We start from the raw sequence: 17884 nt of genomic DNA, 5'->3' as shown, positions 1-17884 counted from the left end.
AAGTTTGGCGGCGTGAGTGAAGGAGGCTTTGTTGCGGAATAGAAAGCCGACTCTTGATTTGATTTTTGATTGGAGATGTTTGATATGGGTCTGGAAGGAGAGTTTAGAGTCTAGCCAGACCTAGACTTGGCGCTCCGGTACCGCTGGCCGTAACGTCAGTAGGCTACATTAAACTATGCATGCTTCGGAGGGAGGGGCAGGTAGCCTACAAACACTGGGAAGGATTTTCAGCAGGCAGACACTGGAATCATCTCTGAGTGACAGTGAGGGCTATGCAGAGGTGCTTTGTTGTGTTTTTTGTGGGACTTGAAAAAAATTCCTGGAATGTAAAAGAACGCTCTTAACCAGTTCCTGTGCTTCTGAAATAACAGTTCTGTTTCAGAACAGTATAGATCCCTGTTGTTCTCGGTTCTGTTCTTCGAAAAACGTTGTTCTTTTACAGCTTTTTGGTTCTGTTCCCTGAATCGTTTCCAACCCCAGGTTGTATCCTCTGTATAATGGACAGATAAGTAGTGTGCTGTATTATTGAGCCCTGTGTGTTTTCTGACGTTGTTGTGATCTTTGTTTGTCAGTGACCCAGACAAGCATTACCTGATGTATGAGCATGAGAGAGTGCCCATAGCCGTGTGTGAGAGAGAACCCAGCTCCATCATTGCATTTGCTCTCAGGTAACCACTCCGCTCTATTTCTTCTCCATTCTCTGCACGTCCTACTCACTGATGTGTTATGTTGTCTTGTTGTTCTAAAGTTATTGTCGTTATAGTGTTCTAATGTTATTTGAATGACCTCGGCCTGACCTCTAGCTGTAAGGAGTATAAGACCGCTCTGGATGAGCTGTCAAAGACAACGGTGAAGGCTGGAGGCGAGGACACCACCCAAACCATCAGGTACACACAAACTCTGCTGATGTTGACTGTGTGTATGTTACCTGATGTATAATGTCTCATCCTGTCGGTGTGTAGCTCCGGAGAGAGCCGGGCCAAGAACAGCCCAGCCAAGCCCAATGAGACGGCCTCCTCCCAGATGGGTCCGGGCCGCAGCAGCATGGACGCTGACCCTCTCAGTGAGTAGTGGATCCTCTCAGGGTAAACGGGAAACATGGGAGGGGGGTGCTAGAAAGTATTTTTTTTTACCTCAGTTCACTTCTGTTCTAATGGCATTCCTATCATCCTTTTTATTTTTATTTGAACAGAAGATGCAGACATAGGAGACAAGCACAAGAAGTCAGCCGGAAACCCTCATATCGAATTACGTGAGTGTTTCTCATTGGATTTATGTGCCCTTTGGGATGGCGTTACCTGTGAAGTGCTTAGCCCGCAAACATTCTCTCAATAACAACAATAAGGCCTAGTCAGTAATCTCTCTCTCTCTCATTCGTAGAGTTCTCTGATGCCAATGCTAAGTTCTACTGCAGGATCTACTATGCAGAGGAGTTCCACAAGATGAGAGAGGAGATCATGGACAGTACGGAGGATGACTTTGTCCGCTCGCTCTCCCACTGCGTCAACTGGCAGGCCCGTGGCGGCAAGTCTGGGGCCGTCTTCTACGCCACCGAAGGTGCGACCCTCAACACCAGAGTCATATTGTTTTATTTAACTTGTATTTACCAGGAAGTCCTATTTGGGGGCAAGATAACTCCTTTAAATATGTGCTGTCCATGTCACCCACCTGTAGTGCTATTTATTTGTAGTGGTTATACCTATCACTCTCTCTCCCTCCTTCCCTCACTCAGATGACCGGTTCATCCTGAAGCAGATGCCCAGACTAGAGGTTCAGTCCTTCCTGGACTTTGCCCCTCACTACTTCACCTACATCACCGGAGCTGTGCAGCAGAAGGTAAACTACACTACCCATATAATTACATTTGACTTAGATAAATATTAACTATTTTGGTGATAAATCGGATTTCCTCAAATAAATTACTTTATACATTTTTTTTCAAGGAGTTGTCCTATTGTCTGTGTGATGGATGTTTATTTTCTGAGATTAGAACACATTCCTATCCTAAATCCCCCTGTCTGTCCCACAGCGACCCACTGCCCTGGCTAAGATCCTGGGTGTGTACCGGATCGGCTACAAGAACTCCCAGAACAACTCTGAGAAGAAGCTGGATCTGCTGGTCATGGAGAACCTGTTCTATGGCAGGAAGATGGCCCAGGTGTTTGACCTCAAGGGTTCTCTGAGGAACCGCAACGTTAAGACAGACTCTGGGAAGGAGAGCTGTGAGGTGAGCATGGCACAAGGCCAGCAACACCGGGTTGTGGGTTTGATTCCCGCTGAGGCCACATACAACATAAATGTATGCACTCACTGTACAGTCAGTAGCTTTGTTTATTTATGCATGTATCTTTATTTGACCAGGAATGTCATTGAGAACACATTCTCTTTTGAAATAACAACCTTTGGATAAAAGCATCAGCTAAATGGCATCATTCTATATTAGGTGGTTCTGCTGGATGAGAACCTACTGAAGCTGGTCCATGACAACCCTCTGTACATCAGAGCCCACTGCAAGGCCATCCTGAGGGCGGCCATACACAGTGATGCCTACTTCCTGTCTAGTCACCTGATCATAGACTACTCTCTGCTGGTTGGACGAGATGACACCACAGACCAGCTGGTGGTGGGAATCATAGGTGTGAGAAAAGCTTTCAAACGTATTTTCATTGGCTATAACATTGATAACAGTTTGCTGGTGCTTACAGAAAAAACATCTCATTTCTCCATGCATGCTGCTTCAAAAAGGCATGCAATGAATTTGTACTCTGCTGTATTTATAAAAGAAACATTCCTTCCATTGTGTCAGATTACATTCGGACATTCACATGGGATAAGAAGCTGGAGATGGTGGTGAAATCCACAGGGATCCTGGGAGGGCAAGGTAATTCATCTGTCAGACGTCACCTTCCCCCTACATTAGTCCTTGAAGTCTATTTTTAGATTGTGCCCTTTCACATTTAGCTTTGAGATCTCTAGTAGTTTTTTTATTATACAAAGACCTTTTGATTTCTTCCTGTAAATGAAAATTGCTATTGTGGTGTTTTGTGTCTCACTCACAGGTAAGATGCCCACAGTGGTGTCTCCGGAGCTGTATCGATCGCGTTTCTGTGAGGCCATGGACAAATACTTCCTCATGGTGCCTGACCACTGGACAGGTCTGGGGGTCAACTGCTAACTGACACCAGGGAGCTAGCCTGAGTTCCAGATCTGTTTGTGTCGTCTAGCCAATTCCTATGTCATTGTCACGGCATGTTTGGCAACACAGCATAAGCGGATCTGGGACTCCGCTGCTAGCTGCAGAACACAACATGGGCATCAGTTACCAGGGGGGACAGGAGATTACAATGCAGAAAAACCCTTTGCCCAATAAGGAACCATAAAAGCATACTGGATGGATTGATGAAGAGTAATGCAAGGCCAGTATACAACGACTCAATCATTCCATAGTATTATTATGATCTACTAGACTGTAAACGAGTGACTCTAGAGTATTATTGGAAGTCATGACTGTCCAGTAAAAGCTGGGCCCTAATTTATCCTGACATGGAAAGAACTTAATTCCCTAATCTTGACGTGTCAAACTGTTTCACGCGGGCACAGTGAGATGGCACTGAGAAAAAAAATCTTACTTGGTGGTCCTAGTTTGGTGAACAAATGTGATGTAAATGTACAGAGAGTATGTAATTAAAGATTAACACTGATTTCACAAACGTTTTAAACCTCCGTGTCAATGAGATGTTTTGTTTGTCCCATCTTGTGAAACTACATAGATGAGGATAGTCATTGTTCATCAGCTCAGATGTCCCGACTAGACTGTAGACTTCACCATGAAATGCTCACATGAAGGGGGAATTGTTTTACCGGTATGTTGACTCCTTGCAATCTATGTAGAGGCATTTGAGGGTTCTAAGGCCGAAATGGAGGATCCATTCTCATGTTTTTGGCATCTAATGCTTACCTAAGAAGTAATGTTTTAACTTGGTATCAAATAGGGAAGTACGGACATGACACACAGCACTAAATTAAAACAGATTTTTATATTATTGTACAATTCATTCATAAAAAGACAAACAGCCTTGAGCATTTCATACTGCATCAGGAACTGGTATGAAAATCAATCTGATCCGATTGTCACAACTGACTGGTGGTGTGATGCTCCTTCTGGCATAATACTGATCCATGGCAGCATCCTAAATGGCTATATTCCCTATAGTGCACTACATAGGGTTCTTCTCAAAAGTATTACACTATGTAGGGAATAGGGGTCCATTTGGGACACAGGCCCAATCTCTTCGTTACTTTCATTATCAACAACAAGCCTTGAGGTGTTTAAACTAACACTGTGCTTTTTAAAAAGTGTGTGCTCTGGGGTAGAGTTATTACAGACAAGGCTGTGCTTTACAATGACATGCAGAACGACATCTTGTTGCAGACATACACACGTCTCTGATCATAGGAGTGTAAAAACATTGTGGTTTTTTTCTTCAGGGTTAGAAGTGACTTGACCCCAAGAGTTAATCAACTCATCTCAGTCACATACATCCATAATACACAATCTAGGGCTCTATTCAATCTGTACAGTTGAAGCGTGACAGATTCCGCTATAGAAATGTTACGGTCGTCTCCGCTCAAGCAGGAACATTGCCTTTAAATGTAAAGCTGAACTTCTGCGATACGGATTGAATAGACACCACACGCACCAGAAGAATGCGTACACTTTTTTGGAAAATGTAAATTAAAAAATGAATACAAAGGTTTAACAAGGCACTGGACAAGTTAGACTGGCACATTGCTGGTAGGTAGACAAACTAGATGGGGATGGAGAGAGGTCAAGGTCCTGCTCTCCTTTACAGTTTAAGTGCAAGCAGTATTCTGTACCATAATATAAGCGTTAATAAATACCGTACAGGTGTCAACCTCTTCACTGGAGACCTGATCATGTAAACTACTGAAGCACTGTGGTCTTGTAACACTAGGGACAGGATCAGGAACAGTCCTAGTCACCTATAGCCAATAACTACAGCCCAGAGCTTTTCCAGGTCAGTTGACGTGGGTGATTTCTATTGGTGTGGAAACAAGAAGTTGAAAGGGTACCACTTCTATCCGCCTCATGCACATTCCATCATGTTTATAGATTTAAGTCAATTCTAGAATTGTGCTTTAGTTGGTTTGTGCTATACTCACATCTCTGGGCAGATAAGTATGAACGCTGACACAAAAATATACATATACTTGTGTTAACTACCGGTATATGTCAATATTTGGTACATCAATCAACCAAAATAAACTTTTTTTTTTTTTAAAAGGTCCTCTTTCATACAAACAAAATGGCTTTAATTAGAAAAGTCTCAGCTGCTGTCATAGATAGCCAAGCTGAGACGGAGTACCTAGATTGATCTGGATAAGAAACACCAGCAGGTAGGATCACATGAGGTTGAGCTCCAGCCATTAGGGGGGGACAAAGTCCTGTACAAGCCCCCACACAGGTTCTACTCTTGGGACACAAGTGGTGGTGGGAAACTGCGGCTCTGCAGACATCCTGGTAGTCTTTTAAAAGTCATAGGGGTCAAAAGGTTTCTGAGTCTGAGTCGTTTTCAGTGGTGCCCTGACTGGCACTTCCCTCGCTGGAGGGGCCAGAGGGGGCCTTGGGGCTACGAGGGTCCCGCGAACCCTTCTGCCTGGATAGGGCCCTCAGGAGGGAACCTGGGGAGGGGACTCCGGAGCTGCAAGGGGAGCAGAAAGGCATCATGGTAGCCAGAATGAGAGCCAGACAGTCAGCCACCTCCCTGCTAGGAGCGCAAGCTAGAGCAGGCGTCAGACCTGGGGGAAGAGAGAGGAGGGCAGAGAAATAGAGAGAAGAGGATAGGGTGGGGAGAAATAAGTAGGGAAGAGGAAGGGAAGATGGACAGAGAGAAAGAGGGGGGAGTAAACATGGAAGAAGCGGGGAGGGCAAAGCGACAAGGGAAGAGAGGACAACGGGAGAAAGCAGCATTCCATTAGTACACAGCCAGCGCAGACAGTACACAGACAAGCAGACAGGGAATGCGTACAACCTAAACCTAATTCATTATAGAGATAAGGAAAAACTCCTGGCCCTAATAACAATACTTGACAGGTGGAACTAGGACAGAGAGCTACAAACCAGTTAGATGCACACACACACACTCTCGAGCCTACCAGAGCAAAGAGAAAGAGACCGCTGTAGCTAGCTAATATACATAGACATGCCAACACCACAGGCAGCTGATATAATAGCAGCATGCAGTTAGATCCCTTTAACACACTGGTACTGATTCATGCCCAGACCAGACCTTAAGACCTACCATTCTCATCCAACATCTGAACACTTGCCCCCCTGGACAGCAGGTCCTGGACAGCCTGTTTCAGACCGCTACGAGCTGCTAGGTGGAGCGGCCTGGGAGGGACAAACCAATCAGAAGGTTTGTAGTGGGGAGGGGCTAGACATTTCCACCCCAGAATAAATTCAGGTTGCTAGCAGACATAATATTTGGTTCTCGGTTCCAAGACTAACCATCTGACGAACACTTACGTCTGCAGTGCTGCGTTTGTGGCACCTATGAGAACAGTATCCTTTAGCCTCTCCAGGATGAACAGAACACAATCCTCTTTTCCCTGAAGGGGGGTGAAGCCAAATGAATATATTATGCACTGATTGTAAATATAAACTCAGCAAAAAAAGAAATGGCCCCTTTTCAGGACCCTGTCTTTCAAAGATAATTTTTAAAAAACTCAATAACTTCACAGATCTTCATTGTAAAGGGTTTAAACACGGTTTCCCATGCTTGTTCAAAGAGCCATAAACAATTAATGAACATGAACCTGTGGAACGGTCGTTAAGACACTAACAGCTTACAGATGGTAGGCAATTAAGGTCACAGTTATGAAAACTTAGGACACTAAAGAGGCCTTTCTACAGACTCTGAAAGATGCCTAGGGTCCCCGCTCATCTGCGTGAACGTGCCTTAGGCATGCTGCAAGAAGGCATGAAGACTGCAGATGTGGCCAGGGCAATAAATTGCAATGTCTGTACTGTGAGACGCCTCAGACAGCTGATCGTCCTCGCAGTGGCGGACCACGTGTAACAACACCTGCACAGGATCGGTATATCCAAACATCACAACAGCAACTGCCCGAGTTATACCAGGAACGCACAATCCCTCCATCATTAATCAGACTGTTCGCAATAGGCTAGAGAGGCTGGACTGAGGGCTTGTAGGCCTGTTGTAAGGCAGGTCCTCACCAGACATCACCGGAGACAACGTCACCTTTGGGCACAAAACCCACTGTTGCTGGACCATACAGGACTGGCAAAAAGTGCTCTTCACTAACGAGTCGCGGTTTTGTCTCACCAGGGGTGATGGTCGGATTCGCGTTTATCATCGAAGGAATGAGCGTTACACCGAGGCCTGTACTCTGGAGCGGGATCGATTTGGAGGTGGAGGGTCCGTCATGTTCCGTCATGTTCATCATCGGACTGAGCTTGTTGTCATTGCAGGCAATCTCAACGCTGTGCGTTACAGGGAAGACATCCTCCTCCCTCATGTGGTACCCTTCTTGCAGGCTCATCCTGACATGACCCTCCAGCATGACAATGCCACCAGCCATACTGCTCGTTCTGTGCGTGATTTCTTGCAAGACAGGAATGTCAGTGTACTGCCATGGCCAGCAAAGAGCCCGGATCTCAATCCCATTGAGCACGTCTGGAACCTGTTGGATCGGAGGGTGAGGGCTAGGGCCATTCCCCCCAGAAATATCCAGGAACTTGCAGGTGCCTTGGTGGAAGAGTGGGGTAACGTCTCACAGCAAGAACTGGCAAATCTGGTGCAGTCCATGAGGAGATGCACTGCAGTACTTAATGCAGCTGGTGGCCACATCAGATACTGGCTGTTACTTTTGATTTTGAACCCCCCCCTTTGTTCAGGGACACATTATTCCATTTCTGTTAGTCACATGTCTGTGGAACTTGTTCAGTTTATGTCTCAGTTGTTGAATCTTGTTATATTCATACAAATATTTACACATGTTAAGTTTGCTGAAAATAAACACAGTTGACAGTGAGTGAGTTTCTTTTTTTGCTGAGTTTAGTATTTGTATGTGGTATGTACAAATGTCATGTCAAAGAAATGGGGAGAGAAATCTCCCTAGAGGACACTCACGCTACTGCAGGCCAGGTGGAGGGCTGTGTTGCCATTCTGGTCGACCAAACCCAGGCTGGCGTTAGCACTGGTCAACAGCACCTCTACAGCCCCCACTCCTCCCTTCTCTGCAGCCATCATCAGCGCACTGCGCCCTGATTGATCCACAGCATCCACAGGTGCATCATGGGACAGAAGCAGCTGGACACAGTCCACATGACCAGAGAACGCTGCAGCATGGAGTGGAGTCCTGGGAGAGAAAGGGGAGGATGTGGGAGGAGAGGAAAGGAAAGCAGAAGGAGGAAGAGAACACAGAAGTTAGAGATTGAGGCTGTGTTAGATACAGCTCCATCTGATCCAGGGCAACTCCAATATGTATCTGAATCGGGTGTGTGACGACCAGTGGTGTAAAGTACTTAAGTAGTTTTTGGTGCATCTGTACTTTACTATTTATATTTTTTACAGTTTTTATTCCACTAAATTCCTAAAGAAAATAATGTACTTTTTACTGCATGCATTTTCCCCTGACACACAAAAGTAGTCGTTACATTTTGAATGCTTAACAGGACAGTAAAATGGTCCAATTCACACACTTATCAAGAGAACATCCCTGGTTATCCCTACTGCCTCTGATCTGGCAGATTGACTAAACACACATGCTTCATTTGTAAATGATGTCTGAGTGTTGGAGCGTGCCCCTGGAAATCTGTGAATAAAAAATACAAAATGATGCGGTCTGGTTTGCTTAATATGAGGACTTTGAAATTATTTATACTTTTACTTTTGATACTGAAGTATATTTAAAACCAAATACTTTTAGACTTTTCCTCAAGTAGAATTTTAATGGGTGACTCACTTTTCTGTTAAGGTATCTTTCTTTACTTTTACTCAAGTATGACAAATCGGGTACTTTTTCCACCACTGGTGACGACCTACCTATCTTTAGTATCCTTACAGCTGGCCATGTCTGATCCCATGGCCTCCAGCAGTAGTGCGGCACAGGATTCATGATCATTCACCCTGGGAAGCGAAACACAGAATGTAAACACTGTTGTCCATGAGGCAAAACACAGTCAACACTGACATCTATGGGCAATACTGTGCAATTTGTACATGTATGTGAAGACTTACACAGCACAGTGCAGGGGAGTGAAGGGGTTCCCATCGATACAGCGACAACCTTTCTGCTCCAGCAGTACCTCCACACAGCCCTCGTGACCTGGACACACACACACACACACACACACACACCCACAAGATTATTAGAACATGCCAACATAAAAGGTATTTCACATAAAATATACACATAGAGACAAAATCCTCAGGCACACTGATTGGAGATTCAGACTAAAAATTAATGGTTTGAGGCAGGCCTGCAGGAGGTAGGTCTAGTGACTGACCATAGTAGCAGGCCCAGCGCGGGGGGGTGGTCTAGTGACTGACCATAGTAGCAGGCCCAGTGTAGTAGGTAGGTCTAGTGACTGACCATAGTAGCAGGCCCAGTGCAGGGGGGTGGTCTAGTGACTGACCATAGTAGCAGGCCCAGTGTAGTAGGTAGGTCTAGTGACTGACCATAGTAGCAGGCCCAGTGCAGGGGGGTGGTCTAGTGACTGACCATAGTAGCAGGCCCAGTGTAGTAGGTAGGTCTAGTGACTGACCATAGTAGCAGGCCCAGTGCAGGGGGGTGGTCTAGTGACTGACCATAGTAGCAGGCCCAGTGTAGTAGGTAGGTCTAGTGACTGACCATAGTAGCAGGTCCAGTGTAGTAGGTAGGTCTAGTGACTGACCATAGTAGCAGGCCCAGTGCAGGGGGGTGGTCTAGTGACTGACCATAGTAGCAGGCCCAGTGTAGTAGGTAGGTCTAGTGACTGACCATAGTAGCAGGCCCAGTGCAGGGGGTGGTATAGTGACTGACCATAGTAGCAGGCCCAGTGCAGGGGGGTGGTCTAGTGACTGACCATAGTAGCAGGCCCAGTGCAGGGGGGTGGTCTAGTGACTGACCATAGTAGCAGGCCCAGTGCAGTAGGTAGGTCTAGTGACTGACCATAGTAGCAGGCCCAGTGCAGGGGGGTGGTCTAGTGACTGACCATAGTAGCAGGCCCAGTGCAGGGGGGTGGTCTAGTGACTGACCATAGTAGCAGGCCCAGTGCAGGGGGGTGTACCCCTGGTGGTCTCGGAGGCGGGGAGTGGGCGGTTCAGAAAAAGCGATACTCAGCAGCTCAGCAAGCCAGGATGCGTGGCCCCTCGCTGCAGCCAGATGGAGGGCTGTTCGGCCCCTGGAGTCCCCCAGCAACACAGAGGCCTCCTGCTCCAACAGACACTGGACACACTCCTCCTGACCACACAGCAGCTGGGAGAGGAGGAGGAAGAAAGAGGAGAAAATGGGTACGAGACAGAGATCACCTTTAAACTATTAGACTGGACAAAGAGATCATGTTACAAGCTACCCAGAATTCAGTACAATCACACACACAGCCATACACACACACTCACCCCAAGGTGCAGGGCAGTCAGGCCATGGCTGTCTGCTGTGTCTACAGCAGCCTCTCTCTCCAGCAGCAGAGACACAGCGTCCACATGTCCCCCTGCCACCGCCAGCATCAGAGGAGTCCTGACAGGGACAGAGGGGACATTCAGAGTAGGACAAACGGATCGGTAGACACACACAATCCCAAATCAAAGCCCATGTACTAGTATTGTAGGTTCGGTGGAATTTATCATATTACTTCCATCCATCCAATCAGATCTGAAAGGATTAGATGAGTGTAAGCCATACAGCCCACGTTTTACCTCGCTTATCAGGAGAGAAAGGTGAGCGCAAGATATTACCATATAATATATACCTATCCAGTCCCTTTATAACTACACTAAATAAAAATATAAAAACGCAACATGCAACCATTTCTAAGATTTTACTGAGTTACAGTTCACATGAGGAAATCAGTCAATTGAAATGAATTAATTAGGCCCAAATCTATGGATTTCACAACTGGGAATACAGATATGCATCTGTTGGTCACAGATACATTAAAAAAAGGTAAGGCGTGGATCAGAAAACAAGTCAGTATCTGGTGTGACCACCATTTGCCTCATGCAGCACGACATCTTCGCATAGAGTTCATCGGGCTGTTGATTGTGGCTTGTGGAATGTTGTCCCATTCCTCTTCAATGGCTATGCGAAGTTGCTAGATGTTGGCGGGAACTGGAACACGCTGTTGTACACGTCGATCCAGGGCATCCCAAACATGCTCAATGGGTGACATGAATGGTGAGTATACTGTTTTTTAAAGAACTGGGACATTTTCAGCTTCCAAGAATTGTGTACAGATCCTTGTGACATGGGGCCGTGCATTATCATGCTGAAACATGAAGTGATGGCGGACATTAGAATCTCATCACGGTTTCTCTGTGCATTCAAATTGCCATCGTTTAAATGCAATTGTGTTCATTGTCCGTAGCTTATTCCTGCCCATACCATAACCCCACTGCCACCATGGGGCACTCTGTTCACAACGTTGACATCAGCAAGCCGCTCGCCCACACGATGCCGTACACGCTGTCTGCCATCTGCCCAGTACAGTTGAAATTGGGATTCATCCGTGAAGAGCAGACTTCTCCAGTGTGCCAGTGGACATCGAAGACCCTGGTGAGAACAACGAGCACGCAGATGAGCTTTCCTGACACGTTTCTGACTGGTTGTGGAAACCCAGTCTCATCAGCTGTCCCAGTGGCTGGTCTCAAACGATCCCGCAGGTGAAGAAGCCGGATCTGGCGGTCCTGGGCTGGCGTGGTTACATGTGGTTGGATGTACTGCCAAATTCTCTAAAAGGAAGTTGGATGCAGCTTATGGCAGAGAAATTAACATTAAATTCTCTGGCAATAGTTCTGGTGGACATTCCTGCAGTCAGCATGCCAATTGCACGCTACCTCAATCTGTGGCCTTGTGTTGTGTGACAAAACAGCACATTTTAGAAATGTCCTTTTATTGTCCCCAGCACAAGGTGCACTTGTGTAATAATCATGCGGTCTAATCAGCTTCTTGATATGCCACACTTGTGAATGACAGGTGTGGCAAAGGAGAAATGCTCACTAACAATGATGTAAACAAATTTGTGCACAAACTTTGAGAGAAATAAGCTTTGTGTGTATGGAACATTTCTGGGATGTTTAATTTCAGCTGATGAAACATGGGACCAACACTTCAGAAGTAGTGTTTATATTTTTGTTCAGTGTACATGAATGGTCAACATGTTTCTAAAACCAATCCAATAGATGTACAATAGATGGATAGAAGAATGGATTGGTCAACTCACTGTCCCCGAGAGTCTGCAGCATCCACCAGGTCTGCACTGTCTTGGTCATCCAGCAGGAGGCGTACACACGAGGTATGGCCATTCATCACTAAGGACAGAGAGGAGGGAGAGAGAGAAAGTCAGACAGAGGAAACTGAGTACAGATCTAGTGCACACGGACCTGTGGAGGCTGCTGAGGGGAGAACGGCTCATAATAATGTCCAGAATGGAGCAAATGGAATGGCACATGGAAACCATATGTCTGATGTATTTGATACCATTCCACTCTAGCTCCAGTCATTACCACGTGGCCATCCTCCCAAATGTAGGTGCCACCAACCTCCTGTGACAGGACCACAAAAAAAAAAAAAAAAGTAAAGAGTATTTCAAATTCTCACAAACACGCACACACTGGTCTCCATTACCTGCTAGGTGTACAGGGGTGCGTCCCCTGTTGGTATCTGTGGTGCGTGGCGAGGCCCCCTGGCTGAGGAGGGTGTGGACACAGTCCGTGTGGCCCCTGAGGGCCGCTAGGGCCAGAGGAGTACGACCAGCCTCGTCCCCCTGGTCCACTTCCCTCTCCCCCTGCAGCAACACCTCCAGAGCCTGGGCATGGCCGTGGTACGCCTGGAGGATGGAGAGACACAGACAGATTACACACATGCCAGCTGTTGGCTTTCAAAGACACAGTCCTTGCAATGTATACTCTGTGGTACTGTATGTATGGCTGTATGTAAGTGATAACGCCAGTTATCCATTTGTATGTATGTATGTAAGTGATAACGCCAGTTATCCATTGACCAAATAACTAGTCTTTCTCCTGCTCAGGTCAAAAGATCAGGAAGAAAACCCTCTTCACCCCCTTTATAATGCATGGCTAGAGTGGATATGTGATAATGTATGCCTGCGTATGATAATGACTCACAGCGAGGTGCAGGGGGCTCCTGGCACACAGAGATTCTGGGTGCTCCTGGTGACTCTCGTCTCGGTCCAACAGCTGAAACCACAACCACAGACTACACAGTTCACATCAAAACAAATCATTTCAATTCCCTAAGTGGTATTTGTGAGCTGCGTGTATTGGCGATATCTTGTGAAACTGTAGTTGAAGCTCTACACACAGAGTCCATTAACTAGCGGATGGGGCAAATGACAAGAGCCATCTCTAGATTATATAACCCTCAAAAAATAGATTTTCTTCATGTGTGGCTTGCGCAGATTTTGCATAAGCGTGAGAGTGTGTGTGTGCTCACCAGCTCTAGACAGTGTCTGTGGCCATAGGCTGCAGCATAGTGGACAGGACTATAGCCCTGCTTGTCTTTCAGAGAGGCAGTAGCACCACTTTGCAACAGGAACTCCAGACATCTAGTAGAAAAAGACAACATCGTCAGACGCAAACACTAAAATAAAAGGTTCCATCAAAAGTGAACAAAGCCTCAGACTGGGAGGTGATATGCGGGAGAGAGAGAGAGAGAGAGAGTCAGACATGTTCAACAGACACATGCAAAAGCTATTCAAACAAGCTGAGAGACAATGACAGAAGGTATTGTCTGTCTGAACTGGTCTGTGTACACAGAGTAGAGAAAGAGAGAGATAGGGTTGTTCTCAAATACAGATAGAATAATACTCGTAGAAATAAAATTGTGTACTCACAGTGCAGCCTCCTTCTCCTTCTCTGCCTGCACCCCTTCACTCTCTGGCTCCAGAGCCTGACGTCGCCTTCACAAGACACAGACAGCAGAAAAATATTAAGACATTCTGCATTTACCATTTTTTCTGACAATAGCTTATGCAAAAATAAAACCTATGGGAAAAGTGGGGTTTAGATGGACCCTCCATCTAGAATTCAGGGTTCGTATTCAGGGTCATCAGGCGTTTACAGCTGTGCTAAATGTCCTGGTATTAAGACTACTCAGGGGTGTGAACACTGGACAGACTAGGCAGCAGACTTGGGATGGACATTTGAAATGACTTCACAATTCAAATAATATTATAACATTTCTTTGGATATCCAGATAGGTTTTTGACTTGTATCCTCTGGTAGTTTTCAGCTAACAGTCAGCAACAGTGACAGAGATGTCTGATGTCCACTGTGATAGAGTCCGTTTCCAAAACGTTCTGCATTGATCTGTGTCAGGTATTGTGAAATCTCCGTTCGATGTGTGCCTGTTATCACTAGGCTATTTGAAGAAAATACAACAGGCCACCGTTGTCAGGGCTGACTGGAGGGTGAAATGCACTGGATGCCTTTTCATCTAAAGCGCAACAGGAGAGACAATTAACTTGAAAATAAAACAATTACTTTGTGCGTCCTCAGAACTGTAGGCTGTTGACAGTGCTAACTATAAAAATGTATAATCACACGCGATCGAATACTAACGCCCATTCGGATATTCTAATAACTGTGCCCATCCCGAGTACGTACAGACACCTAGTTAGTTCATGGTTAGTCATCTTTAATGAATCTCTCCTCATTGGTCTTTCAAGCATCCACGTGGGTTTGTATCTTCCTGATAACCAATGAGGGGACTTTCAGCGCATCGAGCCTCTCAATTAGAACCATGTTCTATTTAGCACTTGGCTACGCAGACACTCGTTCACATGAGCGAGCGGTGTGGGTGAAACTATTGAAAAACAAGTGTACGTTTATTTTGCAAAGCTCGTGCACGCTTTGTGAGGTGTGCAAGGCAAATGTTCACTTAGTCATGCATTGCTGTAAATGGGAGACTAAGTGGGAATTTAACTCTAATGCGGAAGTTAGGATTCGTCACTAAGTCTGGTCAGGGAGCTTCACCTTCTGTCCAGGTCGGAGGCAGCTGCGTAGTGCAGGGCAGAGCGCCCCCACTGGTCAGTGGCATTAATGCAGGTCCCACACGACACCAGGGTCTCCAGGCACTGATAGTGACGACTGGCAGCCGCATAGTGGAGAGGGGTCCTGGAGAGAGAGAGAGATGGCCAGACACACACAGAAAGATGGCCAGACACACACAGAGAGATGGCCAGACACACGCAGAGAGATGGCCAGACACACACAGAGAGATGGCCAGACACACACAGAGAGATGGCCAGACACACACAGAGAGATGGCCAGACACACACAGAGAGATGGCCAGACACACACAGAGAGATGGCCAGACACACACAGAGAGATGGCCAGACACACACAGAGAGATGGCCAGACACACACAGAGAGATGGCCAGACACACACAGAGAGATGGCCAGACACACACACAGAAGGACAGCGTAAATGCCTGCACATTGATTTGAGTCACACTTTAGAGATCTAAAAAGGTTGAAGAGAGTTAACTAAAGTGTTGAGTCAGAGGACTGAGGAAATGGCTGTGACCACACAAACACACCTACACAGGAACTGGAGAGAGGAACTGACAGAAAAAGACCACAAACGGATGCAGCCCCCACTCTAAGCTCTGTTCTCTTTCTCCAAGATCTCCTTTCAGCAGGGTCTTCAGCTCAGTAAGAACCAGCTTTCAACAACTGTCGTCCATACACGCCAATTCACTGTCCCCACTAAGGCCCCGTTCATCTGGCCCTACCTCAGACCTCCCCCACCCTTCTACCTGCCCTCTAAGAGAACCCACCTGCCACACTTGTCCCTCCGGTTATGGTCCCCACCGCTGCTCAGAAGCAACTTCACACACTCCACATTACTGCAGAACGAAACAGAGGGAGAGGAAGAGGAGAAGACATTTCAGAATCATGACAAATTCTGTTTTGAAGAGTACAGTGACATGAAGCAAAATGTACAGACACAAACACCCGATGAAGCCCTTCTGACAGAAATGTTGAAATAATGTACAGGAGCATACACAATAGTGTGCAGGTATTTATCTTACTCAGACACACACACACACACACTCACCCCCCGGCGGCGGCAGCGTGTAGACATGTCCTCCCCAGTGCGTCTGGGGTGTGGATCTGGAAGCCTGCAGACAGAGCCGAGGACGAGGGGTCGTTACTGAGGGGACACATTATGCTATACCTCCTTCCTACAGGGGGTGATGTACATAGAGAGAGAGGCAACATACAGCCACATAGCAGGGAAAACAGACAGAGGAAGAAAGTGGGAGAGACACAAAGGACAGGGAGGTGGAGAAAGAGACGGCTGTTAACGCAGGAAAACACACAGGATTACAAGGTGAGGTAAGGTGAGAGACAGGCAGGCTTGAAAACACACATGCTGAGATAGTCTAATACTCTTACTTCTACACGTACTTATACTCTGAAAGCACACAAAACAGAAAAAGAGAGAAAGACTGTAGGCAGGGGAAGCATGCTATAAGTTAAGGAGTGTTCGTGCAGAGTTCTATTTGCATCCCCATCACGCTGTCACACTTTGGTCCTGCCTAGAATCTGAGTATGCTGGGTCAAACCATTCTAGTCAATTAAGGGGGAGGGGGGTTAACAGCTATGGATACTGAAGGCTATGAATATTGCCCTTAAACCACCCCTCTAACCCTGAGGTTCAAGCCAGCTGTCTCCTCAGCACAAATAAAACTGTGCAGCTGCACAGAGTGCTCCAGCTCATGTAAATCACTCAACATCAAAGGCCTTTCTTTGTTGTTTTCCTACAGTAGAGGCCTCAGAGCCCTCACAGAGCTCAATTTCCTCCTACCGTATGTGTCTGACCCCACAGTCAAATGAAACTGCACAGCTCCTTTCAAACAGAGCCTGAGACTTCCAGACTGGAGCCAAAATTGTCTCTAGATAGAGGTTTGCCAGTATCTATCAAACAATCAGGTCTCTTATTTCAAGAGGAGCACTGGCTTAGCCAAATTCTTGTCTGCAAGGAGAGAAACCACTAGAAATGCCTGATCAGACCATCTCTGTTTGCTGGCCCAATGCCTGATCAGACCATCTCTGTATGCTGGCCCAATGCCTGATCAGACCATCTCTGTATGCTGGCCCAATGCCTGATCAGACCATCTCTGTATGCTGGCCCAATGCCTGATCAGACCATCTCTGTATGCTGGCCCAATGCCTGATCAGACCATCTCTGTATGCTGGCCCAATGCCTGATCAGACCATCTCTGTATGCTGGCCCAATGCCTGCCTGTGTTTGTATGCCCATTGCCTTGTATTGCTGTTAGAGGAACAATGTGACTTCAATCTGACCCAGGCTGAATAGTTCCCCCTGTAGAGGAATTCAGGACTGGAAAGCAGCAATAAGACATTCCTGTTATTCGTCCAAGGAAGAGGGTAAAACAGGGTACACACAGCCAAGAGCTTTGTGCTGGTGCTGGTAGGTTACCTGAGGAGAGCAGCTTCCGGCAGCAGTCTGAGTGGGCGTTCATTGCCGCCAGGTGCAGAGGGAACATACCATGGACTCCTCGTCTGCAGAGAGACAGAGGCAGAGAGAGAGAGCGAGACAGAGAGAGCGAGACAGAGAGAGAGAGAGCCAGAGAGAAAGAGAGAGA

General features: G+C 46.6%; 2 protein-coding genes across 15 annotated transcripts in view; one reads left to right on the top strand and one right to left on the bottom strand.

Moving 5' to 3' along the window:
• LOC139400387 (1-phosphatidylinositol 3-phosphate 5-kinase-like) overlaps positions 1 to 3719 on the top strand; it is a 31990-nt gene extending 28271 nt beyond the window's left edge. For all 13 annotated transcript variants that reach the window (XM_071145315.1, XM_071145325.1, XM_071145334.1 and 10 more), the window contains 10 exons: positions 573 to 668; positions 804 to 887; positions 963 to 1063; positions 1193 to 1252; positions 1381 to 1557; positions 1733 to 1836; positions 2030 to 2227; positions 2444 to 2636; positions 2807 to 2881; positions 3060 to 3719. In XM_071145315.1, the coding sequence (XP_071001416.1) occupies positions 573 to 668; positions 804 to 887; positions 963 to 1063; positions 1193 to 1252; positions 1381 to 1557; positions 1733 to 1836; positions 2030 to 2227; positions 2444 to 2636; positions 2807 to 2881; positions 3060 to 3175 (1204 nt within the window). In that variant the 3' untranslated portion in view covers positions 3176 to 3719. The remainder of the gene's footprint in view (positions 1 to 572; positions 669 to 803; positions 888 to 962; positions 1064 to 1192; positions 1253 to 1380; positions 1558 to 1732; positions 1837 to 2029; positions 2228 to 2443; positions 2637 to 2806; positions 2882 to 3059) is intronic.
• Positions 3720 to 4018: 299 nt separating this feature from the next.
• The window catches only part of LOC139400519 (serine/threonine-protein phosphatase 6 regulatory ankyrin repeat subunit B-like), a 29956-nt gene continuing 16090 nt past the window's right edge, over positions 4019 to 17884 (bottom strand). Inside the window, exons 11-27 of one of the 2 annotated variants that reach the window (XM_071145336.1) lie at positions 17719 to 17801; positions 16330 to 16393; positions 16049 to 16117; positions 15243 to 15383; positions 14102 to 14167; positions 13702 to 13813; positions 13374 to 13445; positions 12874 to 13075; positions 12470 to 12557; positions 10650 to 10767; positions 10287 to 10506; positions 9288 to 9375; positions 9093 to 9176; positions 8178 to 8406; positions 6551 to 6633; positions 6324 to 6415; positions 4019 to 5723 (exon numbers count right to left, since the gene is read on the bottom strand). In XM_071145336.1, the coding sequence (XP_071001437.1) occupies positions 5692 to 5723; positions 6324 to 6415; positions 6551 to 6633; positions 8178 to 8406; positions 9093 to 9176; positions 9288 to 9375; positions 10287 to 10506; positions 10650 to 10767; positions 12470 to 12557; positions 12874 to 13075; positions 13374 to 13445; positions 13702 to 13813; positions 14102 to 14167; positions 15243 to 15383; positions 16049 to 16117; positions 16330 to 16393; positions 17719 to 17801 (1843 nt within the window). In that variant the 3' untranslated portion in view covers positions 4019 to 5691. Of the gene's footprint in view, positions 5821 to 6323; positions 6416 to 6550; positions 6634 to 8177; positions 8407 to 9092; positions 9177 to 9287; positions 9376 to 10286; positions 10507 to 10649; positions 10768 to 12469; positions 12558 to 12873; positions 13076 to 13373; positions 13446 to 13701; positions 13814 to 14101; positions 14168 to 15242; positions 15384 to 16048; positions 16118 to 16329; positions 16394 to 17718; positions 17802 to 17884 lie in introns of both variants that reach the window. The other variant, XM_071145335.1, reaches the window with a different exon arrangement.

This window comes from Oncorhynchus clarkii, chromosome 3, assembly GCF_045791955.1.
Source record: "Oncorhynchus clarkii lewisi isolate Uvic-CL-2024 chromosome 3, UVic_Ocla_1.0, whole genome shotgun sequence".
In the NCBI taxonomy this organism is placed as follows: domain Eukaryota; kingdom Metazoa; phylum Chordata; class Actinopteri; order Salmoniformes; family Salmonidae; genus Oncorhynchus; species Oncorhynchus clarkii.
The sequence above is the reverse complement of the archived record's forward strand: the minus strand, read 5'-3'. Positions and strand labels throughout refer to the sequence as shown.